The 12,500-nt window shown below is 63.4% G+C and overlaps 4 protein-coding genes across 4 annotated transcripts in view; all 4 read left to right on the top strand.

The window, feature by feature from the left end:
• Nucleotides 1-731: 731 nt before the first annotated feature.
• Nucleotides 732-3,140, top strand: LDBPK_241150 (hypothetical protein, conserved; the record flags this gene model as incomplete). The annotated part of the gene is made up of 1 exon (XM_003861158.1): nt 732-3,140. The coding sequence occupies one exon, from the start codon at nt 732-734 to the stop codon at nt 3,138-3,140; it is 2,409 nt and encodes an 802-aa protein (XP_003861206.1).
• A 1,397-nt stretch (nt 3,141-4,537) lies between these two features.
• LDBPK_241160 (actin-interacting protein-like protein) lies at nt 4,538-7,504 on the top strand (the record flags this gene model as incomplete). Its single annotated transcript, XM_003861159.1, has 1 exon — nt 4,538-7,504. One exon carries the CDS (start codon nt 4,538-4,540, stop codon nt 7,502-7,504), a length of 2,967 nt encoding a protein of 988 aa, XP_003861207.1.
• Nucleotides 7,505-8,166: 662 nt separating this feature from the next.
• LDBPK_241170 (hypothetical protein, conserved) lies at nt 8,167-9,414 on the top strand (the record flags this gene model as incomplete). Its single annotated transcript, XM_003861160.1, has 1 exon — nt 8,167-9,414. The coding sequence occupies one exon, from the start codon at nt 8,167-8,169 to the stop codon at nt 9,412-9,414; it is 1,248 nt and encodes a 415-aa protein (XP_003861208.1).
• Nucleotides 9,415-10,259: 845 nt separating this feature from the next.
• LDBPK_241180 (mitochondrial DNA-directed RNA polymerase, putative) overlaps nt 10,260-12,500 on the top strand; it is a gene marked incomplete at both ends in the record, with an annotated part of 4,533 nt that continues 2,292 nt past the window's right edge. Inside the window, one exon of the mRNA XM_003861161.1 lies at nt 10,260-12,500. This exon is cut by the window's right edge and continues 2,292 nt beyond it. Within this exon, the coding sequence (XP_003861209.1) occupies nt 10,260-12,500 (2,241 nt within the window).

A 12,500-nucleotide genomic window follows, 5' to 3' on the forward strand; every position in this document is an offset into this window, starting at 1 on the left:
TTTTTTTTTTTTTTTTTTTTTTTTTTTTTTCCACCACAACCTCTCTCTCTCACAGCAACCTTTTCTTGTCGGCCTCGCCGTGCGGCATGCATCGTTCAAGCACGGCGAGAGAGAGAGAAGGGGTGGGGGGCGGTGAGCAATGCGGGTCGTGGTTGTGTGGCATGCGGGCTGACGGCCTTGATGACTGTCACAAGACCGCGACGAAGGACGCGAAGGGGGGACAATCTGTTTTCAAGTGAACAGCCGAGCCCACGAAGGGCGCGAGAGGGCGTCGACTCCTCCATTCGAACGCATTCTGCGTAGGGGATGAGGAGGAGGGAGAGGAGATCGGGGGATGATACAAACTGGCGCTTGCGCGCGTGTAGGTCATGCTTTCTGAGGCGGTGTGCACACGGCATGCGGCAGACACGGCTTTCTCCCCAGCCACCTCCATCGCTCCTCCCTCTCTCCGTTCGCATGCACACTCACGCATCACCTCGTATCTCCTGCCCGTCTGCTCTCCTTGTACGTGGAACACGCGCACACACACACACACACGTACACACGTCTTGCACAAGCCAAGGCCAGCAGTACCGCAGCAGCATCCCTGCACGTGCATCCACGCTGAACGAATGCCCTACTACGAGAACCGCCTGTACGGCCCCGAAGAGAAGCCACCATCACCACGGCAGTTGCGACTGCCAGTAGGGTTAGCGTCACCCACGCGTGACGCTCGTGCGGAACAGCGCTTTATGTCGTCGTACAACGACAGCGACGTGGCGGAGCGGCCCATGCGACTCAATCGTCATATCCCCTCCCCGATTCTGTCACCGATCCCGACGAGCCCCGCGTACTACTCGTACCGCGAAGGGAGGAACCACAGCTCCAACCTCCGAGCAGGCGCCGGCGACGCGCAGCAGCGAAGGTGGAGGGGCGAGCGGGACCCATCACGGCGTCCTCCGGTGGAGCCCGTAGCGGTCCATAATTCATCCCCGAGGCACCGCACAGCAGAGGACTTCCTCAGCATCCCACGAGCTGCATCGTCGCCACGTACGCCGCAGGCCCACGCCGGCTCTGCGCGAAGTCAAGCGTGTGCTGAGGTGGATCCGGTCACCGAAGAGCAGCAGGGTGCCGAGAAGTGCACAAGTGACGAAGATCTTGTTGCCTCAAGGCCTCGCCCTGTAGCGGGGGACGCGAGGGAGCGTCCATCCTCTGGAACGAAGGCGTACCGCAGTGCGGCAGGCGAGGATGTCGTCAGTGCAGAGCCCGCAGCTCGTACACAACGGGTTGCAAGCGACAGTGTTAGATCCGCACACGACTCACGTCGCGTGAGGGGTGCGCATAGACACGAGGATGAAGACAGCGAAGGCTGCAGCGCGCTCTCGGCTGACCCTGAGAACTGGCGGTCGCGGAAGTCGTTGCCCGCCGGCTGCGTGCGATGCAACTACCGTCTTCCCGAGGAACTGATCGAATACCTGCAGGAGACGTCGATGTACCGGTCGGTGCCACGCCCCTATTGCCCGGAATGCGGCGCTCGACTCGCGCCCGCTGTCAGGGACACCCGTGGCGACGGTGACGACAGCGTCTATGACAGTCCACGGTTACCACCGCGTCCCAGCCCACTGCGACGGCGAGAAAGCCGCTCAAAGCCCGTGAGCGTTCCTCAGCAAAACTCCCACGAAAGGCGGAGCAGCTCTTCGGAGTCAAGCGATACCGATATAGACGTGCTGGATGCCGGCAGCAGCTCCAGCGATGACCCAAAGCACGAATCGCAACCGTCGCGGGAAGCGCCGCCGCAGTTCTCCCGCCCCAAGCCCACGGCCGAGAAGTCCGTGCCTCCCCTACCACCTTGTCATCCTACAACGCCAGTGCCACCGCCCCGCGGCGTACGGCCTGGAGACACCGACTGGACGCCCAGGGAGAAGCCTGTCATGGTTCTGGCTAAGTCGCCATACCTCACCCTTGATTCCTTGCCCTGCAGCCTTGATTACGTCACGAGAGCGGCGGCGCCGAGCAATGGCCGGTGTCGAGGCCCGGAAGGCATCAGCACCCTCAGCCCAGACGGCATCGCCGCTCCGTGGGTGGTGGGGGGGTGCATAGCGTGCTGCCGACAGGCCGGCGCCGGTCTCGCGGGAATTTGTTGCTGCGCCATGCCCTGCGTCCTCTTCCGCGAACGCCAGCAGCTACTCCTGCACAAACTGCGCAGTCGCTACATCTGCTGCGCCGGTGCCTTCCCTTGCTGCGTTCCACCGGCGTCGCTGCGTCCGGAGCTGTACTACACGATAGGGCCCGATTACCTCTACAGCCCCGCCTTGTACGCTGCGGCTGGTCGATATTGGGATGGTGTCGTCGACGCTAGCACGGCAGTGTCTCAGCAGCGGCACTGGCATGGCCTATACACGGCGAGCAATGATAAGGGCGAAGGGCGGGTGACCTCATCACACCTCGCCGGAGGTGGACGGGCGCCACTTGCCACCTTCCGTTCCGTGAACGGTGTCGCCTCCCCCGCCTCGCTTGTGAGCCCGCGGACGGGCCTTCCACTGGATGGCTGCTACTCAAACGTGCCTTTCTACCAAAGCGGCAGGCCGTCCACCTGCTGTGCCACCTCGTCGGCGCCCGCTTCAGTGGGCACAGGTTGCTGTGGCTGCATCAGCTGCGCCTGTGACAGCACGCGTGGTTGCTGTCTCTATTGCGCGCACCCCACCGCCTACTGTTTGACGTGCCCCCTGTGCTGTCTGTGCTGCGAGATGACGTGCTGCATGCCGTGCGCTCTGTGGGCGAACCGGCTCCTGATCCGCCAGCATTATCACCTCGTCCCCGACACGGCCGTCGACGGAGGGGCGGTGTGCTGCTACACGTGCTGTGTGCAGTGCTGCACATGCTTGTGCACGCGGGCGCACGCCCCGACGATGGCCAGCGCCGCCATAGACAAGCGCATCAGCGGTATTGCCACGCCTGCAGCAAGCACGGCTGAGGCTGCCGCATCACCGACGTCCCTTTCGTGCTGGTTTCAGCTGTCCACCACTGTCGCCGCGTGTCTGGCGGCTGTGTGTTGCTTGTGCCCCTGTGCGGCCTGTGGGTTAGCGCAGCAGCGAGATCAGATCCAGCGGCTGGGATACCCGCTTGTCGTTGACGTTCCTCCAGAAATCGACATGATGTAGTAGGACCTTCCCGCACCTCTACCTTTCCCCCTACCTTCGCGCAGGCGCGTCTGGGCGCCTGCATCGCTTGTACGATAAGGCATTGTTTGCCTTTGCTCCCTCCCCCTCCCCTCCCGTCCCCTCCCCTTTTTTCTGTATCGTCGCCCCGCACACACATACACACACATGCATGCATGCATGCCACCCGTGTGCCGGCCGTGTCTCTGTTCTCCGTTCCTCCCTCCCTCCATCCCTACGTCCGTCCCTCCCTCGTTGTTTTCCCTGACCTTGTCCCTCTCACCCACTGTCGATCTGCGCATCTATGGGTGATGGGAGGTACAACGCGGGCACCAAGCTGGGCGAATACACATATACAAGGCGGGGAAAACGCAGCGAAGTGGACTCATTCGAAGGCGATCATCGTGTTGGACCTGGCTCACCACCACCACCCACCCTCTCCTTGCCTTTTTCTGCCACCTCCGCTGAGAAAAGGGAAGCTGTGACGGGCACAAGGCAGCCCTTCGAGAGCGCTTGTCGGCACCGTTGCAGCAAGCGATGTGGCTCCAACTTTCTGTGTGCATTTCTCTGTACTTTGTGGCCCGCGCACCCACCATCTGCCTTCCGCCCGCACTGAACTCTCTCTTTCCTCACGCGCACGCACACGTGGCTCGCCCTTCCTTGTTGGATAACGTTCCGAAAACGACAGCGCACTCGTGGCACGTGTGTACTTCGCGCACTATAGAAAGCGACGAGCACACACACACACACAGGGAGTCGACTGCGCATACCCACATGCCAAGCACTCTCTTCGCTTCCTCCTGGTCTTCGACGCAAGCAGGCTGACGCAGACGCCTTTAGCATGCACTCTGATAGAAGTAGATCACGATAGATTCTCTGGTCACCATCAGCACAGTGTCCTCCTCCTTCCTCGGACTTCATCCATGTCAGGGGCCTCGTCGCCACGACTTCCGTCGGAAGTGGAGTCGATCTCACGATCCTACTCGCCACCGCCGCCACCGAGTGTGCCGAACACCACACGGCGTTCACGCTCACAAGGGGGTAGCACAGCTCCAGAGGATCTGCCAGGCCTGCACAGCTGCGGAGATGCTAGTGGGGAGGCGAGTGTCTTACAGTGCGGCAGAGCCCAGCGGAGCGAACCGCTATCCGCTCGGGCCTTCGAGTCGCACCACTCACGCTCACTTGGCGCCGCGCTCTCGCCTATCTCCCCGCAGCGCACGAGCCGCCCTCTCAGCGGCGGCGGTCGCCAGAGTGCAACCGCCGCCGCTGCCACCCGTTCCCCATCTTCGCTGATCCACTCGACGCCGCGTCGACGTATGGGCAACAGCCGCAGCTGCAGCCCCACGCTCGCGATTGCCGAAGCCGAAGCAGTCCGCGCCGCCCGCGAGTTCTCGATGGACATGTACCGGGAACTGCATCAGAGAAAGTTCAAGTCCGTCAATGAAGAGCTTGACTTCTTGCGAAAAGACTTCGTGGCCTCTCGCAAAACGCTTGCCCTGCTTCACGAGGACAAAGTCCGCCTCGAGCGGGAGCTCATGGCGCGGGTTGTCGAGATGAACGAACTGCAGGGGAAGCTGGAAGACGCGCAGAGGGAAGCCGAGCAGCAAACACCGAGCCCGTGCTGGCGGGTCTGCAGCAGCGGGGGCCGTGGTCAGATATGCAGCGGCAGCGGTTGTGAGAAACAGGACCTCGATGACTTCGGACGATGCGAGGCGTGCGGAGCGTCACGCACATGGGCCGACGCGGGCGACACGGCGCAGGTGCGTGTGGACACCGCAGCCGAAGGTGGCGAAGGAGATGGGCAGCGGCCGTGCGGAGGCGCGGAGAAGAAGAATACATCAGCAGCGAAGGCGCCTTCACCTGTGTCCACGCTGCGCGCCGGTCTCTCTCTTTACGCGGCGAGCGGACAGCGGAGAAGAGGCGCAGCCGCCGCCAGCGGCACGTCAGCGCGAGGCCCCGACGGCGCCGATCTTCAGCAGCTCATTCGCGATCTTCGTGCCAACCTGGCGCGCCGTGACACCGCTCTGAACGAGGCACAGATGGAGCTTGGCTCTCTGCAGCACATCCGCCAAACGCTTGAGGTGGAGCTCCGTCGACTACAGGGCAGCCTTTCGGACGTAAAAGCACAGCGAGATGCGCTGCAGGCGCGACTGACAGCGCAGGAGGAGCTGCACACCGCAAAGGTCGCGCAAGTTAGCGGCCTCGAAGAACAGGTGCAGCAGCTGACGAAAGAAAAGGACGCTGTGCAGAGTCGACTGACAACGGCCCAGCTGCTATACGAGCACACCGGGCCCATGAGTGACGGCGGATCGCCTGCATCCCCCACTGGAGTTGGTGGCGGCCGTGTGCACGCGCACGAGGAGGCGCTGCGAGAGCAGCTGCAGCTGTACCGGTCGAAGTGGCAGGCCGCAGAAGACCAGATGGAGCACCTGCACGAGCGAATCTCCCAGCTGCAGCGTCAGCTCGTCGCTGGCGGTGCAGACGACGGGGCTACGGTGAGGCCTCTGAAGCCGGTGGCGAGCGAGCTGTGTGAGGCCGACGAGGCTGTTGTCCAGAAAGCAAAGTACATTGCCGATATGGCGGCGCTTCGCCGGCAGCACCAGGAGCAGGTACAGCTGCACATCGAAGAGGAGCAGCGACTGCAGCGGCGACTTGAGCGAGCGCAGGAGAACGCTGCCTTCCATGAGGACCAACTGCGTCAACAGCGACAGGAGGATGCGCGCCAGCATCACAGTGAGGTACAGGCGCTACAGGCACAGCTCCGCACGGCGCAAGGCGAACTTGTGAAAGCCCAAGAGGACCGCGAGCATCTCGCGCGGCAGCTGCGTCGTTCCACTGAGCAGCAAACCACTGTTGAAGTACTGCGCAGCCAAGTCGATCAGCTGAAGCAGCGACTCGGTGAAGTGGGGGCAGAGCTGGCGCAGGTGCGCGGGAGAGAGAAGGAGCTGTCCTTGCAGACCCAGCGCGAGCGTCTAGAGCGCGCCAAGGTCGAGCACGACCTGGAGGCAGCGCAAGAGATGCTGGAGCGTGAGAAGACGGAGGCCCAGTACCTGCGCGAGGAACTGATAATAACTCGCGAGCAGCTCGGCATGCACGAGGCCGTGGATGCGTCAATAACAGGCACGGGGCCAGCACGCTCGACCCTCTCCGCCACATGCGCACCCAGCGCCACCGACGCAGAGGGCGACGCGGCGACGCTCTCCTCGGAGCTGAAGGGCTACGTTGGCCTCATGCGCGTGAACGCGGCCTTGCAGCGGCGCATCGAGGAGCTGGAAGCGCAAGCGCCGACTCGCCATGGAAGCGACATAGGCAGATGTGGCAGCAAAACCAGCGACGAAAGGGGCACGCAGCAGGCACAGCCGACGGATTCGGCGCGTGAGGGATCCGCATTGCCGAAGGCGTCACCCGACGACGCCTCCCCGCCCTCGGCACTGGAGCAGCAGCAAGCGGCGCACCTTCAGGCAGAGCTTACTTCGGCCCTGCAGAGTCAGCGAGCCCTCATGGCAAGCATCGCAGAGGCGGAAAAAGAGCGACATCAGCTCATCAAAGACAACCAGACGCTCGCTGACGGCGTCGAACTGCTCGAGAAGCAGCTGCGCAAGTATCAAGCAAAGTTGGCGTGCAGGGCGATCGCGGTCGACACCAGGGTCACCCGTGCTGAGGCGCCACCGTCCGCTCCCTCGGCAGATGTGAAGCCGCGCACACACGCCGATGTGGTCGAGGCGGAAGAGTCGCAGAGGCGCTGCTGCCGATGCGACTGCGCACAACAGTGGGACAGCCGCGTGCGCAGTCGCCTGCAGACGGCCCGCGCTCGAGATCACGATGTACACGTACGGCAAAGCGCGGACGGGACGCTGCGACAACCGCAGCTGCCGCAAGCGAATGAGAGCGAGGCAGCAAAGCCGAGCCTGCGCCCGGTGCGCAGCGGCTGTCGAGGCTGCTCCGGCCGCCCTGCTGCGTCCGCGCGCACCAAACGCTCAGCATTAGCTGCGTCCTTTGACTCCGCTCGTGGTATCGCCGTGACCGGGGCGGCGGATCGCAGTGGTTTTGCGCGCTGCCACTCCCCATCGTGCGCGGTGGGGAGGGTCGCCGAGCTTGGCCCAGTGCCCCTGTCGTGGCTTCAGTCTCCATTTCCCTCATCTCCTTCGGCGCCGTCTTCTCCTTCCCTCTCGCCTTCGCAGCCATCACCGCGTGAGACTCACGGCAAGGACACCGGGCCCCCGGCTGCGACGCAAATCACCCACGACAGTGCGGAAAGGCATCAGGGGCGAATCTTTCCTCCAACGCCTCACCACCGCCGGCGCGTGCACGGAAGCATCTTACCGCCGGTCTACTACCCCCCTCTCGTGGCACGCAGCCGTGACTAACTCGTCTTCAGGACACCCGCCACCGCCATGACTGCCCTGCTCATCCCGGCACCCAGTCTTTACCCGCCCGCTATTCTCACTGAGCTTGCGGAGCTCGGGTATGTGACTGTGTCTGTGGCGTTTCTCGCTCACCTTCTCTTGACAGCTCCGTCTACGGACATGCGCGATGCATAGCCTCGTCACATCCGCGCATGGGGTGTACGAGTAGGGGGAGGGGGTAGGGGAGTGTGCTCAATGAGCGTCCTCGCCACCATCGCAGCGCAGCACGGAGCCTCTTGCTATGCGCTCTCCCCCTGCCAGGGTGCGCTTTGCCCGCGAGATCGAGCGAGTGCGGCGCAGCAGTGGGAAGAGCGCATGCGCGGTGTACCTGCAGAGAGACAGACGTAATCATCGACAACGTCGCCTCGCTGCTGTCAAGCATCGGAGGAAGACGGGGGGATGCTGGTCAAAAGGCGGAGTCGCATGCGCCTCTGTTTCAAGCCTTGTTTTGTTTGCGAGCGAAGCTCCGCCATACACCCCCCCCCCGCCTCGCACGCCGCCACGTCGCCCGTGCGCGTGCGGTGTGCGGCAAGGAACAGGGCGGCCGACGGCGAAAGCCCCCTTCGCACGTGGCCTCCCTCTCTCTTCTCCTCTTCTTGTCGCATCTAGACCCTTCTGCGCCGATGACGGGAAGCCGTATGCCGGGTGGCACGCGGCGCCTCCTCGTCTCCCTATCATCGTGTCTGTTTACGCCCGCGTCCACGGCCTCCATCACTGTCACTGTCCTCATCACCGAATGTCTCTTCTCCTCCCGCCCCCCTCCCTCTCCGCCTCCTCACTTAAAGGGGGCGTGGCAACTGATGAAGGCAACGGTGACTCGCCAGCTGTGGAGTCGCGGCTTGCGTCTGCCACGTGTCTCTTCAGCTGTCCCTGCTAACCTATCGCACTGGGATGGCCTGCCACGCACCATGACGGGTGCCGCTGCCAGTGCGGCACCCGCAGCACGCGCTCGCACGACCGCGTCTCTCACCTCCCCCTTCATTTGCCTGCGCCGCTTCTTCTGGAACCCCTTCGCGTCGGGCACTAGAGGCTCCGTCTCCGCAACGCGCGACTCCGTTCAGCGCCTAAATGCCGAGCAGGACGCTTCAATAGCGGAAAAGGCGCACCGTGACGCCGACCTTGAAAACGAGCAGCTTCTTGGCGCGTGCCTGGACCTGCTCGATATGTGCAGCGGCAACGCGGCCGGTTCAGCGCCATCCAGCGCGCTCGATGAGCTTGCACGTGATCGCATCTGGGAGCTAGTGGACGTTCTCCTGCACGACCACCACCGCGCCCCGGCGGAGCAGTTCGACCTGGTCTACACCGCGCTGTGCATGCCGGCCGCGCAGGATCACCGGCAGGTGCAGCGGAGCCTGCTGTTGGTCCTTCGCTCCGTTGTCCCGGAGACACTCTACCGCGTGTTCGAGAGCGTGGATCTCTTTGTGGTGCGGGATGATGAGCAGTCGCTGCACCAGCGTGACGCGCTGATGAAGTTCGCACATGCCCAGCTTGGCGATCTTCACGTGCCGGACGGTTTGGCGGAGGAGGAGGTGCTCTCCGTGTACGTGGACGACATAAAGACAGCGTTTCCGGTTCTCGCCACCTGTCCTGCGTGGCAAGTGGTGGAGCGCGATGCCACGACGATCGCCTTGAAGTCTAAGCTCTTCGCACTGCTCGGCCGCCTGTGTGCCGAGTTCGACCAGGAAAAGACGGGCAAGGTGAAGCTGGCGGATCTGCGCTCCACGGCGGAGCGCGTCCTGGGGACGGACCAGGCATCGCGCCTGCTCGAAGGAGCGCAGGTGGACAAGGACGGCAAGATTGCCTACGCACAGCTGGTGGCCCTGCTCTCACGACCGCCCCCGAAGAAGCGGGCGCCTGCCGAGGTCACGTAAAGTCTCAAAGAGGTACAGCGAACAGTGTGTGGTGGTGGTGATGGTGGGGAGAGAACTGGTCATGGCAGGTTGGTGCCGTAATGAAAAGAGTGAGGCGTCGTGGATGCAGAGCCGTGCCAAGCTGATGAGCAAACGGGGGCGTCCGAGACGATCAAGGTACCCACGCACGAACAAAGAAGTAGAAGAGGAGGAGGTAGAGGAAGAGAGAGAGAGAGCATCACTCGGTGCGTTATCGTCGCCCACCCTCTCCCGTTCTCTCCCGTTCTCTCCCTCTCTCTTGGTGTTGCGATACCTTGGCGCCCTGCAAGATGCACGGCATCTGATGCCAAAGATGCGTCTCTGTGTGTGGGGTGGGAGGGAGGGAGGACGGGATGAGTAACCTGGCGTCGGAGACGTACCGCTGCCTACTGCTGTCGTATTGCTCCTCCCTTCCCCTTCCCTCACGCTGCACGCCGTCCCACCACGTACCCGCCCCAAAAGTACGTACCGCGCGGGAAGCAGAACAGAAGAGCGGCACACCGGCGAGCGCGCAGGCGCGAGGATCGCCAGTGGCTCTGCGCCTGTGCTTCGGTGCGTCGAGCCAACGTCGTCCTCCCACCCCTCTCCCGCTTTATCTCAGAGTCCTCAGTCTCTCGCCGTTTCTTTCTCCTAGTCTGTCTGCGCCTCCCGGTCACTGCCAACAGCACCACCACCTACCACCAACACCGGCAGCGCGCAACTGCGGCCTCCCCTCCCCTCCCTCTTCCAGTGCTTACTCTCACAGACATAGACTCGCACGGCCACAGGAGGCACCTCGCAAAACCTCCTTTCGCTCTCTGTATCTGGAGGGAGGGGCAGAGCAAGGCATGCGCCGCAGCGCGGTACTTAGAAAGGCGCTTCCGCCTCTCCGCCTCTCGACAAGCGGGAGAGTGGACGAGGAGGCGCAGCCAGCCACCCAGCCTTTCGCGGCGTCTTGGCATACGTGCACCAGGAATGGCATTCCAGTTCGCTGCTTCCGCGAGGTGGACTTGGGCACCAGACTCACCTCCCCACTCTCATCCGCCGTGACAGGGGCGATGGCGTTACTGTGCGGCAACATCGCTACCGCCAGCCGCCCTTCCGGAACGCTGACGTGTGCCATGCGGTATTACACGGCGCCCTCGGCTGAGGAGTCTGTCTGCGATGTTGACGCAAAGACGGACACTCTCACCGACGCTGGCTCAGCTGAAGCGCGCGCTGAGCGTCCGGTAGGAACGAAGACGTCCTCGAAGAGGACCACGGTTACATCGAGCCAAGCATCCATAACGAGGCCACCGATCCCGGCGCCACTCACCTCCAGCAGCAGTAGCCCCTCTGCTCCGCCGCTGCGAGACACTCAGCAGACTGAACGCCTAAAGGCTACCCCCCAGCCTTCTGCGCACGAAACCAAGGTGGCAGGTGGAGAGGGCGGCAGTGATGTGGTCGTCGGCAGAACCGATGCAGATGTGTACGAAGGAGGAAGTCGCCTCGTGAAGGGCGAGGCAGGAAACGCCGCCGCAGCGGCAGGCGCGGATGACGAGGATGACGACAGTATCACCTTCTCTGAGGCGGCCTCGGTCGCGGATCTCTTTGAGATAGATGAGGTGAAGCTGAGTGCAGCGGGGGCGGATTCCGCAAGAGCTACCGAAGGCGCGCACCAGCACGCTGGCGACCATTCCGGTGTGTCTGGTGCCACGGGCCGCAGAGGTACTCTATCCGCCTTTGCACTGCCCGCCGACCACAGCCGAAGCGGCAGTGGAAGCACTGCCGCCGGAATCGAGGACACGCTCTTGAGCGATCCGTTTCACGTGCCGAGCGTGGACGACGACGCGTTCGCACGGGACGGGGACCTGCCGGCCTCAGCGGTGGCGAGCTACAGTGCCGTCTCGAGCCCGCAAAACCTCAACGAGAACGTGCTCTCCGCCGTTGACGTGCTGTGCGACGATTTGTTTCACTGCAAAACGTCTGTCCTGCGCTCCTTCGCCCGCACGCGCTCCATTTCCGCTCATAAAAAGGTAGAGGTGGTGCTGCGCCTCCTCGAGAAGGCCCACCACGATGCCCATGGCGAGAGCAACGACCTCAGCGTCACGCGTCGCCTGCTAGGCGACGTCTTCGATGAAAACGTTCGCACAAGCGGGCTCCGCATGGCGTGGACGAACAAGTCGCTGGAGGCGGCGCACATCGAAGAGGCGTGCGAGTCCCACCTTAGTTTTGACTTGCTCGCGAACTCGACGAAGGCGCTCATGGTGCGGCGGCACGCGGGCGAAATCTCGCGTGTGCTGCGCAAGCTCACCCGAGTGTTTCAGCAAGAGCAAGAGCAGATCTCCCTCGCCGCAGTGGGTGGCGTGTTCCGCAATTACCGCGCCGCCTCCGACGAGCTGGTGCGGGAGCTGCCGGTGTGCGAGCTGCTCAGCCCCTTTGCGGGCTACCTGGTCAGCTATGTACGCTACGGCGCCGCGAAGGAGACGCTGACGCGGGCTGATGTGAACGAGCGCCTTGTCCAGCTGGGTGTGGTTCAACCCACTGTCCAGGAGGCAGACGACAGCGCCCTGCTGCACCGCCTCATGGGCCTCCTCGACCCCGCTGTGCAGCAGGTCGAGCGGCGGGCAGAGTGCTTTCGCCACGCGGAGCAGCCCCGAGTGGTCGGGATGGAGAACAGCGACGTTATCGCGAGCACCATCCGCGCCTTCAGCGAAGTGTCCCACACTAAGTGGAACACGCAGGCAGCACCGGACTGGGTGCACGACCTCGCGCGACTCTTCTGCAACTGGGAAGCGATCCTCCGCACCGACCTGCCACGGTTCGAGGAGGTGCCGCGGCACTTCTTTGACTGCATCCTCTCTGGCGTGGTCTGCCTCTACATTGCCCAGCGCGTGTATGGCAACTCGGTGGGAGCGACTGTCGTGCCGCTGTACCAGCGACTGGCCGTAAAGAAGTCACTGCGGCTGCACTTCAACAACGACGATAACACGGAGAGCGCGTTGCGCGACATCATGTCCTACGTGCAGGCCGGCGTGACGGAGGTGCGCGGCGGCGTGCGAGGCGAGTTTTTCGCCGGTGTTCTCTCGCAAATGCAAGGCGCCTTCCAG

This window comes from Leishmania donovani, chromosome 24 (genome assembly GCF_000227135.1).
Source record: "Leishmania donovani BPK282A1 complete genome, chromosome 24".
In the NCBI taxonomy this organism is placed as follows: Eukaryota; Euglenozoa; class Kinetoplastea; order Trypanosomatida; family Trypanosomatidae; genus Leishmania; species Leishmania donovani.